Below are 27,237 nucleotides of genomic sequence, written 5' to 3' on the forward strand. Positions count from 1 at the left end.
GTGGAATTAGAAAAATCCAGGGACATAACTGTCTCTCTAGCCACGCAAACAATTAATGTAGAAGAGTCTGCAGGGAACTTAATATATCTCCTGATATAAACATACATATAAAATGATTTTTTAAAACTGTAATTAACCAGAGAAAGACTCTGCTAATAAATAATGCATACCATAAACTAATATATATATTTATATATGCCTAGCACTTACTCAAAGAGTGAAATCAATTCTGCCTGTACACATTCACTCAGTATCTGTTTTGAATCAATACATTAGTTTTTAAAACTATAATGTTCGTGGGTGACTGCAGTTTTAGAATTTAAAACTCCTTCCAGCCGCTCTCATAGTTCTTTGCTTTCACCTGTGGAAGAGTGCAGTGACGCTGAGCCCTGATTGCACATTAGAATCACCTGGGGGAGCATTTATAAAATACCTGTTCTCAGGCCTCTCCTGCAGAGATTCTTCTCATTTGGGGGAGTGCCCATATCTCTGATTAATCTGAAGTAGAGTCTTCCCTTCTATTATTTAAAATGCTTCAGATGATTCTGATGTGCAGCCAGGCTTGAAACCACTAGGTAGTGAAAAGAGCCTGGGCTTGGGGTCAAAAAATTGATTGTGACATTAACAGCTGTGTCACCTTGGAAACGTCATTTCTCTGAGCGTGTTTCTCGATTGTACAAGTATAATCATAGCTATACAAAAAAAGGTTGATGGGAGGATTAGAAGGAAATGAATTTACCAAAAGCACAGTACTTGACATATATTAAGTCCTTATTGAATATTTGATCCTTTCTATTTACCCACCCCCAACTTTCTTTGCTCTCCGAGCTCTCAGTTAACCATTTTTGGTATTAATAGTTGTTGCTATCCCTAACACTTTCCCTTGCTCTTTCTTTGTATCACCCACTATAACTTTTACAGACAAGGGACTCAATATAAGTTGCAGAATAAAATATTTAACCAACAATACAATCTAAACACATTAGTAATTAATCATTGCTGTATAAAATTCCACTTATCAGTGCATACTGGCAAAATAGAATCATAAATCCAGCCTGCCTTTTGGAACCCAACATTACACCAGCACAAACAGAAGCAGAAGTAGAGTCTATATACACAACACTGCTGGTTTAACACCCATATCCTTAATCAAGAAGACCATGACACAGGGAGAACCACCAGGGAACATTACCTGTTTCCATGTGGCGGTCTCTTAGTATTGAAATGGTGATTCAAGATGTGGTGAAGGGATCATGTATCTGCAGGTTGGTTGAGGAGAGCCACTGCTTTATAACCACGGTGGAACAAGATGTCAGAATAACTGAGGACTTCTGAGGAATTAGCAGGTGACTTTTTGGTTGGAGTGTCTGAGGGAAAGCTGGAGTCTCAACCAGACCAGTCATTTCAAATAGCATCTACAGTGACAAACTAAAGAACAGCCTTTCCTGGTGCTTCGTAAATTCATCCCTTGTTTTTCAACTCATAGCCACAAAATCATTCGAACAAGCCCATGTGTGTCTAAGACTCAGGTATGAAATGCTTTTTCTTGCAGGGCTCTATATGAGGAAGGAGGCCCCTAACGTTTCCTCCAAGCCTAGTCATACCCAAAGACCACACAGTAAAAAGGACCACAAGGTCTCTGGTCCTCTTCTAGATTTCAGCAAGGACCTATTTGCATTCGTTCAATATGAAGTAGCTATAAATATAGTTAATTTTCTTCCATACACATTCTCCCTTTGGTAAGAGGAAGCTGAGCTTTTCATAATGATTTCTAGACCCCTGCCAGTTTTGTACTTTTTATGCAGATGCCTAATCACTAGGCATGTTTTCTTTTACAGCTTTACACTGGAGATGTCAGCACTCACATGATGGGTAACACCAGCCACTCTGTACTTCCGGATACTTCCTCAAAACCAGTTGTTTAGTTCCTCTTTCAAACCAACAGTTGGTCCCTAAATGTATCCACCAACTTTTTTCCTCTTCTACTTAGTTTGGATAAAGTTTGTTAGCTTTAGAAAAAAACCTGTTTCTTTTATAAGGTGGTAAATGTCGTACTGATAGTACACTAGATGTTTATCTGCTAGAAGAAAAAATGCTCGGGTATTAATTTTAGTCTGATTTATGCCAACTCCAAGTTTTGTGGATATTACTTCTCAGGACAAATGAGTATTTAAAATTCAAATGTGAATCAATTAGAGGGGAAAATTAGCTACTCCTAAGTTGGCTGTGTGTGGACATAGCAAAAATGATACATTTGGTATGCAGATGTTTGAACTTTGGGAAAGACTACTCTGGAACTCCAGAATATACATTCTAGCAAGGATCTGCAAATTGATTTCTTTCCATTTGGTTCCTTGGGTCTCCCACACAGTGCTTTAATATTATTGGCTAAAAGCTTGATATTATCAGAAATTAGCCCTAGATATTTAAAAATTTAATAAAATCAAGATTAAAATTATAAAACATATACCACAAATCTAGAAGATATTGACTTTAAAAAAATGTCTATTCCGTATATAAGGCAAACTCCCTCTTTCTATGTTCTTAAATCACAAGATATTGATTAGTATAGAAATAAGTCAAAGTTTTCAGGGCTGTAATAAATTTGAATTTGAAGTGCTTTAGGGTACAACATGGTTTGAAGCTTGAAAATAAACTACACATCCATATCCAATCAAGGGGGCAGGTGTAGAAATGTTCACTGCAGCCTTAATTTCAAAGGAAAGCTAGAGACAACTCAATTACCCATCAAGAGGTCATGGATAAACTCTGGTACTTTAGCATGATAGAATATTATCCAGCAGTTACCATAAGTGTCCTAGACCCGTATGTATCAATACAGGTTGATACTTAAAAAAACATTGAATGTAAAACAGATCACAGAATGTTATATGCAAGATGAATCTATTTGTGGAATTTGTTTTAAATATCTGAAATAATGTGTCATTTATGATTCCACATATGCAGTTAAAGAGCAAAACTATGTTCTGGAAAGATAAATATCAATTCTAAGAACTGACTTCCTTTGGAACAGGAATAGAAAGGGAATTAGTGGGGATTTCTTCTTTATTTGAAATTTTTTATTTCTTTCATTTTGGGTGTCTGGTCTATGAAGGTTTGACATATTCTACTTTATATTTTCCATATTTTTTTTTAACTGAAAATAGGTAAGACGTTCAAGAAACATATATGCCCAGAAATTCAATGGTAAATATGTAAAAATGTTCTTGCAGTTGGAAAAAAAATCAGTGGTCCATATCTTCTGGTGGCTGCGTTTAATTTTACAATTATGCAGTTTTCAGAGATCTTGTTCAATGCAGAAAGGAAGCACATACATTCTCTTTGTCTAAGTATTATCTCTGAAACTGTATTTTCTGAAAATATTCTATATGTCCCATACAAATCCATCTTTAAGATTTTTCACCAGAACATCTTAGACATTTCTGAGCTACTACTGTCACCACATTGACAAGAATGCCTTCTTTGTCCACAGCCAATCACTAAGCAGCAATATAAATGCTGGAAACAGCTGAGAGATTCATTTTCCTTCATATGACTACTGATGCCCCACTCCCCCCGCTCCCCCCACCCAATGAAAGAAAGAAAGAAGTGTCTGAAATAAAATGTTTGGAATTATTGTGTCAGTTACACAATCTGATGTCTTTGAGATCACGAAAATTCATACGCCTTTTTATTTCTGTTACAGCAGAACAAAATTACACATTTTTCTCCTCTGGATGTTCTTTCCTTGAAAAAATAATTAACTTTCATTTTGCATTAATTTTAAATATCATAATGAAATATGGACTTCTAAAAGACCTAAAGGCATTGCAAAGAGCTGACAAACACATTATTATGCAAATAGCCTATCTCAGTATTGAAGTTTGTGTTGTCTCTTGGACGCTAATAGATAAATTCCACGTTCAGAAGGAGTGCAGTCACTCTGAATCTGACAATCACAGTGGTGCTCACCTGACCTCATACAAAATCTCTCGTCTACTTTTTTGTGAAAGGGTGAAAATGAACAACCAGGATTTCCGAGATCTGTTGGCCCTAAAGGACAAAAAGGAGAATCTGTAAGTATTTAGTTTTAAGGCCAGGAGGAAGAATATCAAAAAAGTAGAATTAAAAATATTGAATCAGCCCCAATTCCATATGCTCTGGCCACCCATGCCATGGCTAGCAACAATAGATCAAATATTTGAGCAAATGCTTTATGCCAGGCACTAAGCCCTTTACATGTGTTAACCCATGAGATCGGTTGTCATTTATATTCTTTAAATAAGGAAACTGTGGAGCAGAGATGTTAGGTAATTAAGGTTGCACAACTAGTAAGTATTAGAGCCATGAATTATACCTAGGTGGGCTGGTTCTAGAACCCAGAGTTTTAGATTAACAAGCTGTCTTGTTATAAATAAATATTGTGGCTAAACTGGATGTTAAAACCAGTATACCAAAAGACTGGGATTAATATATTCAAAAATTATAAATGTTTATCTGCTCAAACAATTGCTCTCAAAATACTTTCTGAAGCTATTTTCATTTCTTGGTTTCTGTACAATCAAAGTGGCTTCCCAAACCACTTTCAATATCACTGTGGCAAATTTCAGAATTGAGTTCTTTTGTTGGGAAAAATAAAACTCCTACATTCATATTTAAATGGAACCACCTAAAGTGATTACATGAATCCTAGTTACAAAATTGACTTTTTTTTTTATTCTGATAAAACAAAAAACAATAGGCTTCAAGATTCAGGCTTAACAAATGTTTCATCTTTGTAATACATTTTTTCTAAATCACGTTTACTCCGTTCTCGGCTAGAGTGAACAAGGGATAATGGGTTTCAGGGGATAAAGAGAGAAGAGCTAACTGAAATGTTTATATGACAAAGAAGAACAATGTTAAAAATACTTCATGTAGCAAATTTAAATTTTCCGTATGCTTCAGCTTTATAAATCAGGCATATTTTCCAAGGAACTAGTAGTAACTTTTCAGACAGCATTAGAATCAGGGCTGTTATCCCTGCATCCGGCTCTCCTGCCTTCTGGGGTCATGTTTTCCCATAGAACCCGGTCTTAGCCTCCCTACATAACTGTAGGAGGTAACAGTCTTTAATGGCATTCCCAACTGAATATTTCTGAAATTGTCTTGGAAACCTTATACATCCCACAAAGCCTTCCTGGTGGTTGCTGCCCCTTCTACTTGCCAGCTCACACCCCATACTCCACACTTCCAGGCATCTCGCTCAACTCAGCCTCTAGTTCTTCACCGTCTCTCCTCCAAGCTGGATGTGTGTGTGTGCGTGTGCGTGTGGGTTATTTTTATGTTTGTTTTTTATCTCTCTTTTTTTTCTTCTCCAGGCTTGAATACTGACACCCACCCTCTCTTAATTTTCACTTGACACATGGCAGACCCAGTAGTAAGATTTACTGAAATTCTACTAGAAAAGCAGGGAATTTTAAAGTAGAAAAGAAAACCTTTCAGTTGCTTAAAATGGTGCTTCTCAGACTTGAATGTGCACTTGAGTTACATGGGGATTCTGTTAAAATGCTGATTCTGATTCAGCAAGTCGGGGACAGGGCTGAGATTCTGCATTTCTTACAAGTACCCAAAGAATGCTGGTGCTGCTGGTTGTTGGACCGCATTTTGAGTAATGAGGGGTGGAGAATTTCAGAGTTCCTAGGGGCAGTATGCCTTTCTCTCTCTAGGGGATTCCTCTGACTTTCTCTTCTCTCACGAACATTCAGAGACAGCCCACCTTCTGCTTTGGGACTGCCTTAAGCCCTTACTGCCTCACCCAGGAGAAATAAACTTCATTTCCACTGAATTCTAGTCCCTGCTGGTTCCCCTTTAATTCTTTAGATATCCCCTCTCCCCCCTATATCTGTCTGCTTTCTCTCCCCACCTCACATAAAAACGCACTAATTCTTCATCATTAAGCAAAGCCGTTTATCCCTCTGTGGTCTCATTCTTTCTATTCCAGAAAAGGATCTGAACTTGACTCTGCAAAACCAAAAAGCACAAATGGAAGAGTAGTTTTTATCCAGAATTGTATTCTAAGCTACCCGCACTAAATGATAACTTTAAAACTGCTGTTTGTCCCCCATTACTGGACAATGAGAATATGGCTATAGGTGCAAGATGTGCAGGATATCAGACTTAAAATGTACTTATGAGAATGTCTAGTTGAATCCCAAGATTTCAGAAATTAAGAAAGGGGCTTCTGAAAGGTTAAGTGACTTGCCCAGTGAATGGCCATTGGAGCTAGGACTAAATATCAAGTCTCTAGTCAATATGGCTTTAGCACTTGACAGTGACTTTAAATAAGCAATGCAATACAAGCAGTAATAATCAGTGATATGAGCAATGTGGCCCTATTCTCTTATCTAATTAACATCATATCCTGTCTTAAAAACTAAATAGACATTTTAGAATTAAGTATGAAAAGCAAGAATATAAAACAAAGTCCTCACCTAGACTATAGAAATTAACCACCAATGAAAAGAAATTGAATCACGTTGGTTAGCTATGGGGTAAAGTAGTAGGGTACTCCAAGCTATGCTAAGTAGCAAATTGACCCTGAAATTTCCATGCTTAGCCCAAGAAAGGTTTATTTCTTCTTATGCTACATGCCCAGCGCAGTTTGGTGGAAAGAGTTGGGTGCTCTTCTCTGCAGTCCATTCATTACCAGGTTGATTTCTAGCACGTAACTCCACCATCTGGCAGGCACAGCTTTCTCCATCATCACTGCAGGAGAAGCGGAACTGAGAATCCTGAATAGGCTTCTCGCTGCCTTAGCCTGCAAGTAACACATCACTTCAGCATACATTTCATTGCCCGAACTAGCAACATGAGTCCGTACAAGTGAAGGAGGCTTAGATCTATGGGAGAGAAGAATGTGAGCACAATAGTCCCTAACACGTGGGACATGAGTACAAAATGCAGAGGCTCATTTAGTGACCACTTATCTCCTGTTGGTGATTTGTTCAAGAGAATGGTGGCCCACAAAAGGACATTCCAAAGCAGTAACATCCACTATAATGGAACTCAAATTTTCACTTGTCTATAATAAGCAAAAGAAAAAATGTTAAAGTTATGGTTTTCATTTTACTATCAATTCACTCAGTTCAGATAATAAATCAAATTATAATTCAAATCCAACAGACTTAACAAGGAAATCCAAAGACCAGAAGTCAGAAGGCCCAAGTTTAAATCCTGACCTACCACTTATTGGTTGTATAACTTAAGGGAAAGTACTTAACTTTTCTGTAGCTCAGTTTCCTCATTAGTAAATGGAGATATTAATAGTACCTAGTTCATTGACTCATGAGGATTAAATATGTAATATATATATATAAAGAGAGGAGAACAGTGCTTTAATGCATTATCAGAATTCAATTAATGTTAGCAAGTATTATTTCTAACAGCATGACCTTACATTCTCTAATTTAATTAACCTTTGTTGGGCACCAACAATGTACCAGGAATATGTGAGACCCAGAGTTCCTACAATAGTCAAAAATAGTTATATTCCTACAACCACAGAATTTACAGTCAACATAATGGAATATAAAGTAAGATGAGTGTCATTTTGGGAGACAGAGCTATGACAACTCAGAGTTAGTCATTCTCCCTGAATTTGTTGTCTGTTTTCTCATCCTTGAAATGGGACAATATCTTTCTCACAGTATTGTGTGAGCATGAAATGAAATCATGCACTTGTAACTTCTAGAAGCGAGACTACGTGAAAGCTCCAGTGTGTGTGTATGTGTGTGTCAAGACCGGGTTCTGGTTAATAATAATGCATTGGCAATGGGGAGAGTCTTGGTTCATAAGAGGTATCCTCAAATCATCTGTCTCTCCCAGGACCTTCCCCCTTCAACCAAATAAGAACCTTAGTTCCGCAGCCTTGTGTGTTACTTACCTGGTAATTAACCCCTTCGTGTCATTTTCATTAGAATAAAAAAAAAGTAAAGTATCTCAAATGTAATGATTTTATATTTTAAACATACAATTTACCAACTGAAAGAATTCTAATTAATGTCCTATCGACTACTCAGTCACCTTCATGCCCGTTCTGCCTTGATTGAGCTATGTATGTCATCATCTTCTCATTGAATGATACAATACAAAGTTTTAGCCTTAGACAACATTTCAGTGTGTCAGTAATTCAGGATTCTCTAACAGTATTAGAATGATTGATTGATTGTTCATTTAAGAATATGAAAGAGCTTTTAAATTAATTCATATATGTTCCATTTAAGCCACACAGGCAGATGTGCCATTTTTGTTCATTTTAGAGGCTTGTTTGCAGTGGAGGCCTGAGTTTGGTCCATGGAATTTATCCATCCAGCTTGGGAGAATTTATTTCTAAAAGTGTTTGTAATTGACTCTGTCTTCTACCCATTTTCCCAGGGGGAACCTTTTACAAAAGGTGAAAAGGGAGATACAGTAAGTAAATGTTTTATCACTGTCATAGGTTTTCTACTACATTGATTTCTTTCTCTCTGATTTCTGTATGTTTACTTTTGAGTATAGTGATTGATAAAATAAAGTCTCTGAGTACTTTATTTTTTCCTCTGTGAATTTTGACTCTTTTATTTTGATTAATGTGAAAATTAAAGTTTTGTCAAGTGATAATGCTTGTTGTGGTAGTGTATATTTTCTCCAACCCATTACTGTTAGTGATTGGATATGAAGATTTATCTGAAATTAAATAAAATATGTCTTTATCATTATGCTTAAACTAGTTTCTCTTTTTTTTTACAATGTTTGATGACAATATTTTCCCAGTTAAAACAAAAGTTACAGAGGCCACATAGGGTACCTAAATTAAAATTAAAACACAAAATATACTTTTTCAAAAAGATGGCACAAATTGGATTTATTACATGTATATTTTATCAACATTTCTTTTTAGTCATAAAAATAGGAAAAGCATACTCATTATAACCAATTTTGTCCTCTTTTGTGCAACCTCAAAATTATTTTCCTGTTTTTTCTTCCCATTAAGTACATTTACCTGAAAGTATAATTGCCAAGACATAACAGTTCAAATTCTACTCTTTTTCCCTCTCATCTGAAGTTATAATTCTCTGGGATATGAGATTAGTTGGTGACAAATCATAACAATGTCAGCTAGGTAGAGAAGGCAGCGATTACTAACGGAAAACGATGATTACAGTGTCAAAAGTGACATTTGGAAAAAAAAATGTATCCTAAAGTAGAAAGAAAAATAAGACAAATCAATTGTTTACTTATTAACAATGGGTATTTTAAGTCATGCTTTAGAATGAATCCGCCTTGACTTCGTCACTTCTTCCATAACTTCTCTCTTATTGTAGTAGGCTAATTGGTGGAACTTCAAATGAATTAAAGTATCAAAGATGCCCATCTCCATTTAAATTTAAGTTTTTCCCATATGATGATTATTTTGTTTACAGGGAGAGCCTGGGATAAAAGGATCACAGGGAAAAAAGGTAATTTCCTGATCTTTTCCATTCACATGTCCAACCTGAGGAAATTGTGAAAACTAAAGTAACAATTTAACTTTCCTTCCTAACCATATGTTTAGGGTGAACCTGGAGACCCTGGTCCCCCAGGTTTAATAGGAAGCCCAGGACTAAAGGTACATAACAAATAACTGCGTGACATTAGAAAATAATTCTGGGAGTATAGCCATTTCTATGTTAAACAAGACACTTTGATGTGCCACTCATTTTCTTCACAGATGTTCTCAGAGAGGTTATCATGTTTCCATGGCAATTTTTCCCCCATTGGCTACATTTACTTCACGCACAATAACTGTGGTTATTGTTCACAATAGGACATTTAAATTCTTTTGCTTAAGCATATTCACAATAGCATCCCTAAAAGCTTTACGAGTAAATAATGAATGCTAAATCTATGATCTGGGTTGTAGTCTTAAAGTGAACAATTTGGGATTCAGTTTCCAAACCGAAAGTATGCATCCTTGAGGTCCTTGAATTCCGCATTTGGGATTCTACAGGAGTGTCCCGAGAAAGAGCAGCTGTCGGGAGGGTGTGGGAGAGAATAATGTGGTGCATTCCCTGCTGACGGGTAAGACAAGCTATCTGGGCATTGTCTACTGGTGAGAGCAGACCCATTTGAATGAAAACATCTTGAAACTATCTTTGTGAGCCCAAAGCCCATTTATTGATAAACAGGGAAAGCAGGATGATGGAAAGTCAATCTCTCTCTACATATGTATATATACATATATAAACTTATTTATATATATATAAATAAATAAAGGAACAATCTCTGTTGTTTTTTACAAAATTAAAGTACATATTACCTTCTATTTTAGGGTCAACAAGGACCTTCAGGCTCGATGGGGCCCAGAGGACTACCAGGAGATGTTGTATGTATAGTAGATACAGATGTCTTCGTTATTTTGAAATGATACTGAGATTATGACACCTTTTAAAAAATATAAACATCTGTTTGTGTGAATGAGTGATGCCACCTTTTCCAAAGACAAAGGCCATCTTTACTCCTAAAAATGGGCACATCTAATGTCAGGGGCTATTAGAAAGGGTAGTTCCCTCATATATGCATGTGAGAGGTTCTTTTGAATATCATTTGCCTTAATAAATTGGCCTTAAGAACTCAAATTAACTAAATGGTAATTTTGAGTATGATTGTCCATGGAGTACAATGGTAGAGGAGATTACAAACATCAAAAGTAATAGAGAAAATCAAGAGAGAGTGCCAACATTTTCAATATGCACAATTTTAGGTTCAAATTTCCATCCAAGAAAGATACTTCCAAAGCTGTGGTTGTGGTGGTTGTTTTCTAGCAATAACCTCAAAAAAAAAAAAAAAAGAAAGTCTTTTAGCTGAAAATATTTTCATAATGCAATCCGAGAAAGATCTTCAGGGTGTATTATTAGCTAGCTTTGGTGGATGGAAACCCTCCCTAGCCTTCTGACAATTTTGGACCCAAGACCTCACCACCCTTGAGGAAAATGAGAAAAGCACTTGGACGTAACTTCTTGGAAATTAACCTTTATCAGGCCATGATCAGAGTTCCCGCTAGGCTACTTCTAATATCTTCCCATCTTCCACCATCTTAGGAGACATCTCCTGACCTCTGCTCTATTTCCATTGTTTCCTGACTGAAACTCATGGGGTCAATCAGTCACTGCACATTGACTGATTGGTACTTTGTACATTCAGTTCATAGAGCAAAGCTTTTCATTGCCCCCCCAGGGCACTTAACGAACCACTACAGGTATCTCTACTGTAGAGATCTCTTAGGGAAAGAGATAATATGCTGGTGACACAGCTAGAGCTACAATATGCTCAAGAAGTGAAAGTAAAGTATAGTGGCTGGAGCTAGAAAGAGAAAAAATCAAAAGGAGAAAAGCTACTGTTGCAAAAGCATAGCAAAAAAAATATGTATTTTTTTTCCTGGTTACTAGATTGTAACCGCGATGTAATACTACCTACCGCCACTCCTCCACCCCTTCTTAGGAATGATATGGATGGACTATTTGGTTCCATTCTCTTTTAGTTAGTTTCTTTTCCATTACCTCCAGGTGACTTCACCTGAAATAACAAGCCACATATTTCCATTAACACTTTTCCCTGTCCAGAAGGCTGAAATCCTCCCACCCCCTTACAGTTTATATGTTAAAATTCTGTTCTTCTGACAGACTCACAGAGACATCATTATGTTAAGAGATATTATAATTGACTCTTTTACTTAATTTTCTAGGGATTGCCAGGAGAACACGGTATCCCAGGAAAACAAGGCATTAAAGGAGAAAAGGTACAGTTTCCAAATATCAAAACTCAGAAAGTCTGATTCAGGCTCAGCTACTGACTCTGGAATAAGCCTAAGAAGTTTCCTAATCTTTCAAGATGTGTCTTCCAGTATATACATGAAAATAGTATATTAATGTTGTATAATTATTGGGGAATAACTTAAAGAAAACAAGGATAATCTAAAGAACGTTACGAATAGATATGCCCTTTTTGTGCATAATTTGTATACATGCATATGTGTGGTAATACTGCTAAAATTGTAACATAACTCACTACAAGATCTAAATGCATTTAGGACAACTAGAACAGTGCCTTACATGAATTAACCACCCAGTAAATATTTGTTGGATGAGTGAATGAATGAATGAGAGAGGGAATGAAGTTGACTGGCCTTGATGACAACTTAAAGCAATGGAAAGACTACCTCCCTACCCCAAACTCCCCATGAACCTGATCAATAACATAACGCATCTCCCTTTGTCTTCCTTAGGGAGATCCGGGTGGGATTATGGGCCCTCCTGGGCTTCCAGGTCCAAAAGGTGAGGCTGGTCCTCCGGGGAAGAGCCTGCTAGGGGAACCAGTAAGTACCACACCTTTTACTAATATTTTCCTTGAAAGGTTGCTGACTACTACTTGTGGGTTCTCAGCTTCAGATCACAAATTTAGAAATAAGTTGAGGTCTTCAAATGAGAAATTGTGATCTTATTCTTTAGATGAAAGATCTAACCTCTTTGAAAATTTGATGGAAGCAGTAGGCTCTCTTCCAAAGCAATATACCTACCATTTTGCATACACTTTTGGAAGATTCATAGGCCCCCTAAATCCTTAGGGTGCACTAGTTTTAAGCCATAAACCTTCCTAGGACATGATCTTGGACAGAACTACCTGATATTTCCTTCCCAGAGGGTCTGTAGACAGGGACAAAGGCCATCTTTTACAAAAAATAAAGGTCTCTTTGGAACCCAGGGTCTTCCCATGACACAGCTCAAGTGCCTATTTCAGACAACTTCCTTTTTCATTCCATTTGAACTTTTCACATAAAGTTCATAATGATAAGTAGTTCTCAATATTAGATGTCTTGTTTTCAGCATAAAACAATCTTATCTGTAAAGTAACTGTACAAAATGCTATGCAGCATATTGAAATATACAGTCTCTGTTTCATGTTCTTATAAAGAAAAAGGGTTGTTGAAGTAAGATGAAGAGCCATAAAACATGTTTTTGAGTTATGACTTATAAGATGTTTTTCATCGTTTATTTATTTATTTATTTTTAGGGATTAGATGGAAATCCTGGAGCACCTGGTCCACGTGGGCCGAAGGTATAAAAATATTAGCACTACTTTTAGAAGAATTAATTAACAAAACATGGCAGAAAAAATTGATGTCCCTTGAGCTTTGCAGTAACAGAAGCTTCTCATCACACAGGGTGAAAGAGGACTGCCAGGTGTCCATGGCTCTCCAGGTGATAGAGGCCCACCAGGGGAAGGAATTCCTGGCCGCACAGTAAGTGAAATTCAATCGAGTTCTTGACACCCTGTTGATTCCAATAATATGAAGAAAAATCCAGTGATGAATTTGTTAAGGCGAAAAGAATAAAAAGGTCAGGGGGGAGACATAGAAATAAGCACTGGGCAGAGGGAGAGAACTGATGGGCATTGAGGTTACTTTACCAGCCCAGAGAGCATTCACTGTTCATGGACCTAGAGATATTCTATCCCACATACACTAATTTTGGATTAGAGGCAGTTAATTAACCCGTTCTACCTCCATTCTCTATATCTAAACATTCCAATGCATGTTTGTAATGTTGTAAGAATGCTTAATATTGGGTTATTATATATTCTTCTGTTTGGTTTTAATTAAAATTAATATCTCTGTTTCTGATTCTTATAAAGAAAAAGGGTTTATTAATATTTAAAGTGCATGGAGTATTATAGACTGAAGTGATGCCAAAAACTTGTAAAATATTATAAAGAGGAGAGAAGAGAAGGTATTCTTGAGGATTAGAATGAAGAATGAGCATGTTTTGTGTGTGCTTCTTAGCCATAAGTGCAAAGCATGGAAAGTTTCTGATACATGCCCTTGGATTAAATAATAATGAGGTAATAATGAAAGATTAAATGTTTTATTTATGATGAGAAAACATAGAAGATTTTGGAACAAGATAAATGGAAATAAATGATTATTATAATGATGTTGGTTTGGAAAATTGACCTTGTAACAAAGTTATCATGAGAGGTAAAATGAGGCAGAACTAGTGAATGTTTATGTTTTGTGTAACTAGTATTTGATTTTCCAGGGCAAGAATATAAAAGGCTATCAGAGATGGAAGATTAAACCAAATCAAAAAGGAGATTGGGACACGATTAGGGCAGCAATGAAAGCTGAAGCAAAAAGAAAAATCACTTAAAACATAGTATAAATAAAAAGGGGGCAATGACAGTGATATGAATACTTTAAAAAAATAATAAAAGAGGAAAGTCAGTAAGCATGACTGAGGCAGCTGTTGAGAAGCCAGCTCTTCCCTTAGGCTGTTACGACCCTATCCCGGAATCCAGGTAGAACAGGACTAGAGCTAAGTCACAAGACTTGCTGATCATCTTTCAGACTCATTTTAGTTACCCCAAATTCCAACTCTCTAGAAGTAGAAAAGCCTGATTGATATTTCCTTTCCTACTTTGACACTGCACACTGGTTCTGGCAATTTTTTCAAAAGGAGAATTACGAAAGCTGAGAGAAGAAAGGAAAGGGAGCCCTGAGCTTCCTGAGATATGGAGCAGTCAGTATCTAAACAGAAGTTGGATGCATTGCTTGTGCACCTGTGTGGGCAGAGACAGGTGTAGGTAATGAGAGAGACCCTCCAGGTATCTCAGCACACCATGTGGATGTTCCCAGCACAGGCAGCTGTGTGAGGTTTACCTGCCACCCGGATAGGCAGGGCAGAATTCATGGAGAGTTTTCACAGTGTACGTATTATCAAGCCCTGTTGTTCCACTAAGTCAATTACAATATTTAGCTCTTTATCCCAGTTGGATAATTTATGAACATTGCTCTCTGGGTCTGAAGGAGGAATTCTGATGGTTAAATCTCATTTTATTCAGGGCTCCCAAGGACCTGCCGGAGAGCCAGGTACTCAGGTAAGCTACCCAACTCAGCTATGTGGCATAGCACATCCAGCTGGCTAGCTTGGGAGAAATTTCTGCAAGACTGTCTCCATAAGTAACTATTTTCCCCATATTTCAGGGTCCTCGAGGTCTCCCTGGGTTGCCAGGAACTCCAGGATCCCCAGGGAGTAATGTAAGGATCGTCTTTACCTAACCCTCCTGATTTAATCTGCACCTTTGCAAAGTGTAGAAATTTGAACATGATGCTTCTCTTTCCAGGGAGCTCCAGGAAGAGATGGAAAGCCAGGCCTGCCAGGCCCCCCAGGCGACCCGGTACGTAGAAAGGCTGAGCCTGACTTACATCTCTTTAATGCACCCCGTGGCCAAAAAGCCTACCATGCAAGTTTTACTGTCCAAACTAATTAGAATGCTCAGTGACTGCTTGGTGATTTTGTTTATCCCCATTATTTTGTAGAGAGAAAATATTTAAGCTGGGTCAGCATTTTTGTATATATGATGAATACTTATTTCCTAAGGGTATAATTCAGCTGTACAAGTTTCCCCCAGGCTGAGCCTTAGCATATAATGTCTTAATGCCATGGAAAATTGAGTTAAAGTATATAGCCAGAATTTCTGTTCTTTCTAATGCTAGTGACTAAATGAATTTCATTTTTCCAAATGAAAGTTTGCAGGTAAGTTACCTGTAATGTGGTACATTTCTATTGATTCTGTGGCTTTAAAATGCTGAAATGATTAAATTACTAAAACTGGCTTGAGCAGGCCCTTTAAAATGGGCTTAGGCACTAAAAGTGTGTTCCAAAGTTTTATTGGAGGTTAAACTCTTGCTTTGAGCGACAGTGAAATTTCTTTAAATAGCCTCAGAATCAGCAGTTATGAAAGGCCACAGGGTAAATGACATTGTATTAAGAGTTTTGTATAATAAAATCCAAATCTGTCCTTTCGGTTCTAAGCCTCACAAATCCTTCTGCCTCCCACACTGTTCGGGCCTTATGTGCCTTTATAAGCTACGTACAGAGACGTCTTTTTGGCCTCATTTTAACTCCGCTGCTGAGTGAACCTTGTATATTATCGGGAATCTTGTAAAGTATTACTTGGGCTTACATTTACAGAATGACTCTCTGCCAGGGTATTTTAAAGCCTGAGCCTAAAACCCTGCCTGAGTTTCCTCAGTGTCTGTCTGGTCCGTCGCTTAAGGCACCTATAGATTTTTGAATTTCGGTGAGAAATAACTAAGCCAAACTCATCCAGTATTCTTCCTATCTCTCAACAGCCTTGATGATTTTCTATTCATAAATGATTTATCTTTATGTATTATTTAAAACTGTTAATATACTAGGCCTAGAATAAAGGTTGCAGTATCATTAAAATATAAAATAGGGATGCAGAACCAAAACGATGGTATATGTGTATTTGCATGTTCTAAGCAGAGGAATAGTGACTGTTTTCCTAAAATAGTTATGAATTCTGTCAGTGACAGAACTCCATACCATTTCTTCTTCTTTTTGGGAGGATGGGGGGTGCTCAGTATGTGGTCCAGGAGTCGAACCTGGATCTCCCATGTTGAAGGCGAGTACCTGTGCACCCCTAGAATTCCATACCATTTGTGGTAGTTAGATTTAGTTGTCAACTTGGCCAGTTGAAGGCACCTTGTTTTGTTGCTGTGGACTTGAGCCAATGGTACATGAACCTCATCTGTTGCTGATTACATCTGCAGTCGGCTAGGAGGCATGCCTGCTGCAGTGAATGATGTGTGATTTAATTTGCTGGTGCTTAAATGAGAGAGCACGATGTAGCACAGCCCAAGCAGCTTGGCATACCTCATCTTAGCACAGCCCAGGCCTTTGGAGATGCAGAAAGGAATCACCCTGAGGAAAGTTGTGAACCCACAGGCCTGGAGAGAAGGCCAGCAGAGATGACCCTGAGCCTTCCCACATAAGAGAGAACCTCAGATGGAAGTTAGCTACCTTTCCTCTGACGAACTAATGAAATAAATCCCCTTTTATTAAAAGCCAGTCCATTTCTGGTGTGTTGCATTCTGACAGCTAGCAAACTAGAACACCATTTCTTGATATGAAGCATACAAAGCCAAGCATTTTTTTTTTTTTTTGTATACTGTATGGTGGCGGGGGGGGTTACATTTTGTTTTTTTTTCCATGTGCATATCCCATTATTGCAGCACCATTTGTTAAATTTCTAGGGGGTGGGGAGAAGTGCATGGGCCAGGAATCAACCCTGGTCTCCTGCATGGCAGCTGGGAATTCTACCACTTAACTACCCTCGCACCCCAAAAGCCAAGCATTCTGACAGTGGGGCTCTGGAAGTCCTTTGAGAAAGCCCCACTTGCATTCTTTTAAGGAAACATATCTGCATTGTATTGTATTTTTGTACTGCATTGTACACATGTGTATGTATAAATATATATATTTGATTATTTTCTCCTTAACCACAGATTGCACTTCCTCTCTTGGGAGACATCGGTGTCTTGCTCAAGGTACTGTGTTGCTATGTAGGAAATTATGAGTTAGTTTCAGGAAAAATGAGAAGGTGAACTCTTTACCAGAAACCGAGTTAATTGCTTAGCCTGAACTACAATGCTAGTTTTAAATGGCAGATCATCTTTAGGATAGAAAATATATATCTCCATACATATTGTGCCATTTATATGAATCCTTCCACAGTCTTCTTTTCTACCTCTCATTTTGGGGGAGTGAGGGTTTGAGGAGGAGGGGGAGCTTATTCTACGATGAGTTATGTGGAAGAAATAGTGTCATTAATACCCTTGAGTAGATCTTTCTCTCACCTGGAAGAACAGCTTTCTCTTAATGGGTGTTTACTGACCCCAGCTCACCACTGTGAAACTAAATTCTTCTCACTTGATCTACCCTGGCCAGTCTCATAATGAAAACTAGTACTGCTCAATAAGCAGCTAGCTTGCAAGGCTGAGATTTTGATGCTGTGGGATTTTTCAAAGTGAGCCACAAAATTCCAAAGCCAATTAAATAAAAACTATCTCTACCTATTATCTGATTCATAGGGAGTTAATCTTACTCCAGTATTAATTTTTTCTCTAGTGCTTCCTGAGTTTTATCTGTGAAACAGATTGAGGCAGGAGTTGATAATTGGACATCTGTAAAGCTATGTATTTGCATGTTTCTGTGTAGTATGCTAAGGTCAACATGAGTGAACCCAGGTGAAAATTTGTCCCTTTTCTTTATACTTGCATGTTATGTGTCTTTCTGTGTGTATCACGTATGAATGGGAAGTGTATATGAATCTTTGTACACATTACATACAGTTATATATGTATGGCTGTATATGTGATTTACTTTATAATCCTAGCATTTAATCCAATGATTTGCATGATGGTAGATAGTAATATTGCAGAATTATATCTAAACAACTCAAAAGTTCTACTACATGTATTTGTTAAGTGATGAGAGTTTTGAGGACAGATATACAAATATAAATGGCAATAAGAACATAAATATAAAAATATATTGGGAGTGTTTTATACTCCTAAAGTCAGCATTTTCTTACAAGTCAGGAGTAAATATTTGTGGGGAGTTCAGGAAGGAGTTCTATATGTACTGAGTTACAATTACATTTCAGGCAATAAGTGCTGTTTCACTTATCTCATTTAAAGTCCATAATAATTCTATAACACTATAGTTTAGGCTACAGTAGTATTCCCCCTCTGTAGATGAGAGATGTGAAATCCAGAGCAGCTAAATTCCTTTCTCAGAGTCCCATAGCTAGCAAGTGTAGCATGAATCCCGGAACCCACATCCTCAGGCGCTGAGTCCCGGGCTCTTTATAAATGCAGCAGTGTTACAGTGGCAGAATTAAAGCAGTTATATCATTCCAGTATAGTTAGGGTTCTTTACTGTAAGGATCAGAAACTTGAATACTTAAGCGGAAATGAATTTCTTGAAAGAAAATGGTGTGGCATACAGAGCAAATAAAAAGATTATGAATAACCTCTGACAGAGCAGAAGCCTGGCTCTAGGAGTCTCAGGGGTGAAAATAACTGACAGTTTCACCAAGGCAGAATCCCCCTAAGGAACATAGTTTGTTTCAGTCCTGCCATCATCTCAGTAAGGTTCCAAGTCCCAGGACAGCCAATTGGCTAGTGGCAGACAGGACTCCTTGGCCTATAGTCCCAACAAACCATATTCAGTAGAGGAAAGGAGAAGGATATAGTTCCCTATAACAAAATCTAGATATAGGAGTTTAGGCTGGGATTGGATCTGTAAGGTCAACCTCATAATGATGGAAATTTATATCTTGATCCTGTTATCCAACATATTAATTCTCCCTCTCAATCCTGCAAGTTTTGCAAACTTGATTATCCTCCTTTCTCTTTTCCGTCATATCTTTGATTAAAGTATTGAATGGAACTGACCCAATTACAGGCCCAATAGTATTGCTTCAAAGACCTTCCTTTGGGTTAACCTGTATATCACTGTTCTTTGAATGATATTACATGCAACAACTAATAAACAATGCATCTTTATTCTGTCCATAAAAACATTTTAAGGCACTTTTTCAAAAGCATAATGAATTCAGTTTCCCTGACATGAAGGATATGATGTCAGTTTGAAATGACTGAAAAAAAATTGGATTGAATCATGATTACCATTTTTCCTGCTCTCCTAAAAAATGGAATAATCCATTCTAAAATGTTGCTGCAATGGAAGAAAGGTTTATTTGGTCTGGAACTGAAATTTTCTGCAGGGCATAATCTTACTCAACCTATCTGTATTTGAACAATTGAAACACAGGGAGCCCTGTGTTCTTTAATCCTGTATAGAATATTGTAATGCCTGGATACATCCTAGAGCATATTAAGCAGATAATCAAAAAGTATTGGCAAAGTCCCCTGAGAGATGGAAGAAAGAATATGGAACTATTAAACCGTACCATCAGGGAATCCCCTGATAGTGTGTCAAACTGTAGGGACACCCAAATCCAATAGGCCAAGCCCTCAATCATTAGGCTTACTCTTGTGAAGCTTATGTAGGTAGCAGAGAAGCTTAGTCTACCTATAGGCATGTCTAAAAGTTACTTCTGGAGGACCTCTTTTGTTGTTCAGATGCGGTCTCACTCTCTCTAAGCCCAACTCTGCAAGTGAAATAATTGCCCTCCCCCCTATGTGGGGCATGACATCCAGGGGTGAAAGTCTCTCTGGTGATGTGGGAGATGACTCCCAGGGATGAATCCAGCCCTGGCACCATGGGATCAACAATTCCATCCTGACAAAAGGGGGGGAAAGAAGTGTAACTAATGAAGTATGAATGGCAGAGAGAGTTCAAATAGAGTCAAGAGGCTAGTCTGGTGGTTGCTCTTATGCAAGCTTCAGTTAGACCTTGCTACCTATCATAACCTGCCAACCCCCAACCAGGACCATTCCAGCCAATCCTAAAGAACACCTAGGGCAATATATAATATTCCACAAGGGTTCCATGAACTAGAGTACTTTCCAGAAACCTACAACCTCCAGATGGATCCCTGGTCCAGAGAAGTCCTGAAACCTAGCCCAGCTTCTCTAGAACATCAGATAGTTCCATCTCCCTGCCCCACATTAGTGACAGACCCTTCCAATATCAAAAATTTAGAATGACCATAGGCCAAACACCCCTAAAGAGAGGAATGGAAAGATCAAAGGTGATGGTGGAGTTATACAGAGAAAATTTTAGAGCCGTATTTTAGAGCAGCTAGAAGTAAAATTCTAAAATTGTGCAATTGCAACCCATGTCAAACTCTGAAATATGTTTACACCTAATTGAGGTGCTGTGCTTTGAAATTTATAGCTTTTATGTATATATGTTATTTTTCACCAAAAAAAAAGAAGGAAAAAAGTTGATTGCGATGATAAAAAAAAATTTAAGCCTTCTAACCTCCTATATTCTGGAGCAGCTACAAGGAAAAATTTAAGAGGATCATATGGTAGCCCATGACAAGCTCTGGGATCTGTCCTGTATACTGCTTGTTGAAGAGTGCTTTGAAAACTATTGCTCTTTTATTTCTTTGCTTTTTATTTATGTTATGCTATATGATAAAAAAAAAGTTAAAAAAAATTTGCTATATATCAGCATGCCAAATTTATGTCTACAAATGCAATATTTCATCTTTTTTATACTTTCTGAAATATGGATAACTTTTTCATTTTCCTTGGTCCTTAGGCATCTCTCCATCTTCATAAATTTTCAGATATTATCACTGGTAGTTCTACAATTATAAATACACATCTTTGTTTGTTTACTCCCTTACCCAATACATTGACTCTATAAATTGATTCAGTCAATAAAATTAGTTTGGGAAGCATTGAACACTCTAGCTCCCTTTTATATATCCAGGCTCTGAGGCCAACATGAAAAGAACTGTTAACCCAGCTTTTTTTAAAAAAAAAAAAAAAAAACGGTATCCATTCAATATCATGCAAAATTAATGTTCCGAAGAGATTATTTTTGAAATCGAAACCTATACTAACATTCTTTGGGTCAAAATTACTGAACTTGAATAGCCATGGGCTTTCTTACCAAATTCTCATTAATGGTAAGCTTCAGTTCCTATTTAAAGATGCTTATTCTGCATTTCATATTTTAAGACTATTTTCTTTGGTGAAAAAGATGTCAACTGTTAAAATTAAACTGTCTCCAACACACACACATACACACACAATGGTCCTTATTTCATTCTTTTCCTGGTTAGATTCTTATTCCAACAATTTCTTTTCAAAGAAGCCATTACAAAGCTTTTCGCAGGTACTTTTTCTCTAGCTATGTGATAAGACTTATGTTTATCTTGTGAATTCTGACACTTAAATTCAAGTCTTCCAAGATCAGCTAAAATTTACAGAGAAGACAATGGAAAGGTAATTCCACTTGAATTTTCTATCGGCACTTGGATTTCACATGGGAGTCAAATCCAAATCACTTAAGTACTCATTTCTCACATGAATGCCTCCACTGACAAAATGTTGGCAAACTGTATATAGGGTTCTCTGACTAATTTTCTTTTTAAAAGGAGAACTCCTTTCTTTCCAGCTTTTCTCTTTCTCTTTTTTTTTCTTTAGATTTAGGTTTTTGGTTGTACAAGCTCTATAATCTTTCTGGTTACTACAAACTTTATTACACCTCCCATTTTAAATATGCTGCTAAGCAATTGAGTTTGTGTCTTTGACTTATATATCTATTACTTCTTCATTTGTAATTCCTAATTTAAATAATAACAGACAATTTTTAAAATAGAAATTCACCAATATCATGAACAAATCTTATTTGCCTGGCTTCATAAATAGTTTTTACCTCACAAAAAAATGTAGTCTTTTCAAATTGGATACATTAAGTTTCTGGAAAACTAAAATGACCTAACATTTACCACATCACGCATCTCTGATGAAGGCTCCAATGAGATCTCAAATCTGATCAAGCCTTATTTTTTTACAAATTGATTTTATGTATCTTTCAACAACCATATCTTGATATTCCTTAGAACTTCTGTGGCAACTGTCAAGCTAGTGTCCCTGGTCTAAAACGGAACAAAGGAGAAGAAGAAGGAATGGGTGAGCCTGGAAAGTATGATTCTTTAGCTCAGAAGGTAAGAAGACTGGCTAGATGTTTATGGACCTGCTAAGCTACGCAAACTGCAGTCTCTCACTTCTGCTACTGCTCTACCTTCTAGGGTGATACAGGTCCACGGGGTCCTCCAGGAATCCCCGGCAGAGAGGGACCAAAAGTAAGGAAGTAGCCATTCCACTCCCTTCCATGGGACCCCCAATATGGTGTGGAAAAAGGAAACCTATTTTGAACTACACTATTTCTTAAAAACAAACAAACAAAAGACACATTTGACAAAGTGGTGTCAAAGCCATTTGCATATGTCACCATTTTTCTGTTCCCTGCCCCTGTCCAACTGATATGCCCCTAGTGTCCTTAAAAAAAAAAAAAAAAGTTTTTCACTGTTCTAAAAGATAACAAAATGATTGTGTGAACTAGCTGAACTTTCTATCTCTTCAGGGAAGCAAAGGAGAGCGGGGCTACCCTGGGATACCTGGGGAGAAAGGCAATGAGGTAAAAGTTTCTTCTCTGATAATACAATCCTAGTGTTAACGCTTTTAATGTGACTCAGTAGAGAAAAGACATTAATTTTTCTATAGCGCATGTTTCATGTGACAACAAATAACAATAAAGACCCAGGTAAGTCTATTTAAATGTTAACATTCTAACTTACAATGATTTGTTGAGGTTTGTTACCAGTCAATGGTCCAGTTTTTGTGATAAAGAAGTTAAGACACAAAATTAACATATTTAAGATTTTTTGGTTTTCATGTAATATGTAACAGTCCAAGGTTCTTTCAAGATAAAGGTAAAAGGGAGGAGAAAAGGAGATGATACGGAAAAGAATCCCGAGACAGCTAATAGAATTGGAGAGATGATAGAACAATCAGCCTAGGAATAAGGGTAGCTATACAACTCAGCGGAACTTCTCTGGGACACTGCAGTAATTTGATTCTAATGGCCTTAGTTTGTCTGTGTTTGTGCTCAACTTTCCAATTCCTGGGAAGAGGAGAAACACTACCAAGAGGATGTTATTGAGCTAGTTTCGATCAGCTGCCCATCCCCTGGACCAAGGATCAAAGTCAAATGTGTTTTTGAGATAATGGCATAATTTTCTGACACTAAGCCATGACTGCTTGGGATATAATTCTTTTCCTGCGTGATTCATATTAAATCTTAGAAAAACTAATTAGGATGATGAATTGTTGTGAGTTTAAACAGTTTGGATACCAATAATTCTTAATGAAAGTAAGTAAGCCATCTGGCAAATATTAACCTTGATATGAGCGTAGAAAATCAAAACGGTGTAAAGTACATCTATTTCTCTAACTGGAGTTATAGTTCATATTAAAAATTATCATGGTATTATTGTGTTTAATTAATATTGATTCTATTCTACAAAACTTGGAGGTTTAGTTTGGGTTTGTTCCCAAGTTAAAAATTGAAGAACAAAGAACATTTATTTTCATCCATAAATAAAACATTTAAGGCATTTTATTTTCAAAATAAGTAGGTTCTTGAGCTTTTTGCCTCCTCACACCCCACAGAATGTTTCATTAAAGTACAATAACTGATTTTAATAGTCCAACAGCTTTTAACTGCCTAGATTCAAGAGTTGGCTTTAGAGGTAATTGAGAAGGTAATAACAAAAAGCCAGAAAGTAATTGGAATTCAGGTTTTTATAAGTAACTCTAAGTTAAATTCATTAGGAGTTAATTTTTATTGATTCTACAGGGTACTTTGCTCTCTTGATGAACTGAAAATCCATTGTTAATACTCCCCCACTATTTTAGTGTGCTCTTTCTTAAGTACTAAGATTTTGTACAAGACTCGTATTCATGGGGAATTCCAACAACTTCAGAAGGAGATTCTTTTCAGTTATTTTTTCATATCATATGAATAATATATATAAACCTGAAGTAATATATTGACTTCTTTTTGTGAAATGGAGCAGTGCAACTTTTTCTCTCTCTTTGACAAATGGGCATTAGTGAATTATAATCGTGTTTTATGCTTAGACTCAGATACTACCTGAAATTATAATCTATTGACTGTTTAATTGAATAAAACATTGACCAAGAAGATATGCATTTCCAGCTGGTCAGATAAATGGTACAGTTTTGACATAAATATATAATATCTAATCTTGGAAAATCCCAAACGTAGAGTCTACTCTTACTGGAAAAGAAAGAGAGAGAGACCACTTCTCTTTCAGGACTTCTAATTATTATATATTCAATATAATCTATTTGAGAACTTTTCTTAGAGAAAGAAGTTGCCTGTTTATTTTTTGTGGAAAAGTAGCATTATTCTCAGTGTGCATGGTCTAAATTTTTTGTAAATGTTGTGGCAAAACTCAACGTAGCAACTTGTAGGGCTCTAATAGAACACAGATATTTCACAGAAGGTTCTTGCTTGGGATGCAGATTTTCCTTACAGTCTTTCAGAATATTGATTAATAAATAGGACATGAAAAATGTTGTCAACCATAAATTATTGCAATGAGAAAATAAGTGTTATTGGTAGTAGCTGAGTTAAGATTTCAAAGACAATAACAAAAGCTGGGAAAGAGGTTGGCGCTAATGATCCCTGGATATCTGAGTTATAAATTTGAATTTGAATTTTGCTTTCATATTATATACTAAACTGCTATCCGATCCTTTTATATTTGTCTTCTTCAATGACCGTTTCATCTTCTAAAATTATTTTATTGCCCTTTATGTACCCATAGTAACTTTAACTTTACTACAGAATTTCACCTTGTTCGGAGAAAGACTGCTGAGAATGATTTTTTTTTAATTTATGGACTCAGGTTTATTTTAAAGTTTAATGTGGTCATCAAAGGTTAACGAGTCCCAAGCTTATAAATTAGATGGCCAAAAGAGTCAGAATCTCTATACTGACTCAGCATTGAGGCTAAAAGTAAAAAAGAAATATATATGGGCACACATATTTTATACATGTACATAGAGAGAGAATTTTATGGAAATGTGGGTATTTTGAGGTAAAACAATTTGTGATATAGCATTTATAATTTCCAGTCATGTAGGAAAACTATTCCCAAGGGAAATTTTTTTCCTTTATATTTATAAACTCATAAACAAGTTCATGGTGGGAGAATAAAAAGATGCCAGTTCAATATACTGATATGTACAGTCCCTTTTCCACATATGTGCGCACACACACACACACACACACACACACACACACACACACTCACACAGAGAGACCATTACCTATAAGGATGACAGAATCTTAGAGATATAACATGCCCACATTCTTTAAAACAGCATACATAGATGTTGTTCAAGATTCTTCTTGCATGGGGAACTTCAACAAGTTGACAAAGAGATTCTTTTCGGGATTTCTTCATTGTATCATGTGAATAAACCTGCAGCAACCTGGGATTCCGTTTGGCATTGGATAGACGGGCCTGGCCGAGCTTGAACCTTTATCCCATTTACGCAGAGAGGCTTAGTCCAGTCCGCAGTCCCAGGGAAGGCCCATAATTAAATATGCGGTGATTTACTAAGGCCACCTAAATTGAGGGTTTGTAATGTATGTAAAAATGCATGTTTCACAGCAATACAAAGTAAACAAATTTCACTATTACAAATAATGAAATAGAAAAAGATAGCTTTACTCAGTGGAGAAAATGAAAATCCTCAAAAGGTGAAATCATTCTATCTAAAACTTGGATTATCTAAAATAATAAAAAGACATTTTTAAATATGTTTTTCTGATTATAGAAGTGACCAGAATTTGTTATAGAAAATTTGATAAAAAGATAAAAATTAGCCTATTTCTAATAGCAGAGAAGACTGCAGCTATTATTAAGTCCATAATCCCTCATCCACAATTCCAAAACTCCAGAACCTCTCAAAACCCTGGAATTCTTTTCCTAAATCTGTAGCAAATTAATTTGGCAGCAAAATCTGGTCAGAATTCACATGTAGCTGGTCTATTTATCTTGCTCCACGAGATGGTCACATGTTTTGCTTCAGAAATAAATGTCTATTTACTAGAGGTGCTGCTCAGACATCACTGGGGGTGTGACATAATATTCAGTATGTGCCCTGAATTGCCATTACAAAAAAGCCATCTTTAAAAACCCAGTATTTTTAAACATATCTGGCATTAAAGTTTCTAGACAAGACCTTATGATCTCTATCATTCTCATATTATAAATCACACTTATAATTTTTAAAATTTGGACCCTACTGTATGTAATGTCTTGTAACTTTCATTTTTCCATGTTTTCCAACTATCTAAAACATGATTCTAATAGTTGTAAAATATTTCATATTTTGGATTGTCTGTAATTTGTTTAATATTTCGTTGTTGGCGCACTTGATAAAAGAACAAAATTAGTTATACATGTTACCAGTTAATCTTGCCATTTCTTCCTTGATATATGAAAGTATCAGCATCTTAAATCCAATCAAGTATAATAAACATTAATTTACAAATCCAAGGGGAGGACAAGGGAGAATCCACTCATTTTTATTCTTGTTACTAAAAGTTTCCAAATTTAAATTCACTAGTGAGTCAAATTTCTTCTTATAGAGAACTCGCCAGCTAAACTAAATATTATAGTAAAACGTATTCCATTTTTCCACTAGCTGAATGAAAACCATAACTTTAGTGTAATCATATATTTCTTTAATGGCATTCTGCCAATCTGACATTTGTATTTCCATGCTTGGTAATATGGATAAGATGGAATGGCTCTGCAGCATCAGAAGTGCTCTATGAATTA

The 27,237-nt window shown here is 36.6% G+C and overlaps 1 protein-coding gene across 1 annotated transcript in view; it reads left to right on the forward strand.

The window, feature by feature from the left end:
• COL19A1 (collagen type XIX alpha 1 chain) overlaps positions 1–27,237 on the forward strand; it is a 365,439-nt gene that overhangs the window by 292,625 nt on the left and 45,577 nt on the right. The window contains exons 19-35 of the mRNA XM_077162192.1: positions 1,627–1,655; positions 4,010–4,076; positions 8,416–8,451; positions 9,444–9,479; positions 9,575–9,628; positions 10,331–10,384; positions 11,744–11,797; positions 12,284–12,373; positions 13,069–13,113; positions 13,220–13,297; positions 14,896–14,931; positions 15,038–15,091; positions 15,178–15,231; positions 17,369–17,410; positions 22,414–22,518; positions 22,603–22,656; positions 22,938–22,991. Coding sequence (XP_077018307.1) covers positions 1,627–1,655; positions 4,010–4,076; positions 8,416–8,451; positions 9,444–9,479; positions 9,575–9,628; positions 10,331–10,384; positions 11,744–11,797; positions 12,284–12,373; positions 13,069–13,113; positions 13,220–13,297; positions 14,896–14,931; positions 15,038–15,091; positions 15,178–15,231; positions 17,369–17,410; positions 22,414–22,518; positions 22,603–22,656; positions 22,938–22,991 — 942 coding nt within the window. The remainder of the gene's footprint in view (positions 1–1,626; positions 1,656–4,009; positions 4,077–8,415; positions 8,452–9,443; positions 9,480–9,574; positions 9,629–10,330; positions 10,385–11,743; positions 11,798–12,283; positions 12,374–13,068; positions 13,114–13,219; positions 13,298–14,895; positions 14,932–15,037; positions 15,092–15,177; positions 15,232–17,368; positions 17,411–22,413; positions 22,519–22,602; positions 22,657–22,937; positions 22,992–27,237) is intronic.

This window comes from Tamandua tetradactyla, chromosome 5 (genome assembly GCF_023851605.1).
Source record: "Tamandua tetradactyla isolate mTamTet1 chromosome 5, mTamTet1.pri, whole genome shotgun sequence".
Lineage (NCBI taxonomy): Eukaryota > Metazoa > Chordata > Mammalia > Pilosa > Myrmecophagidae > Tamandua > Tamandua tetradactyla.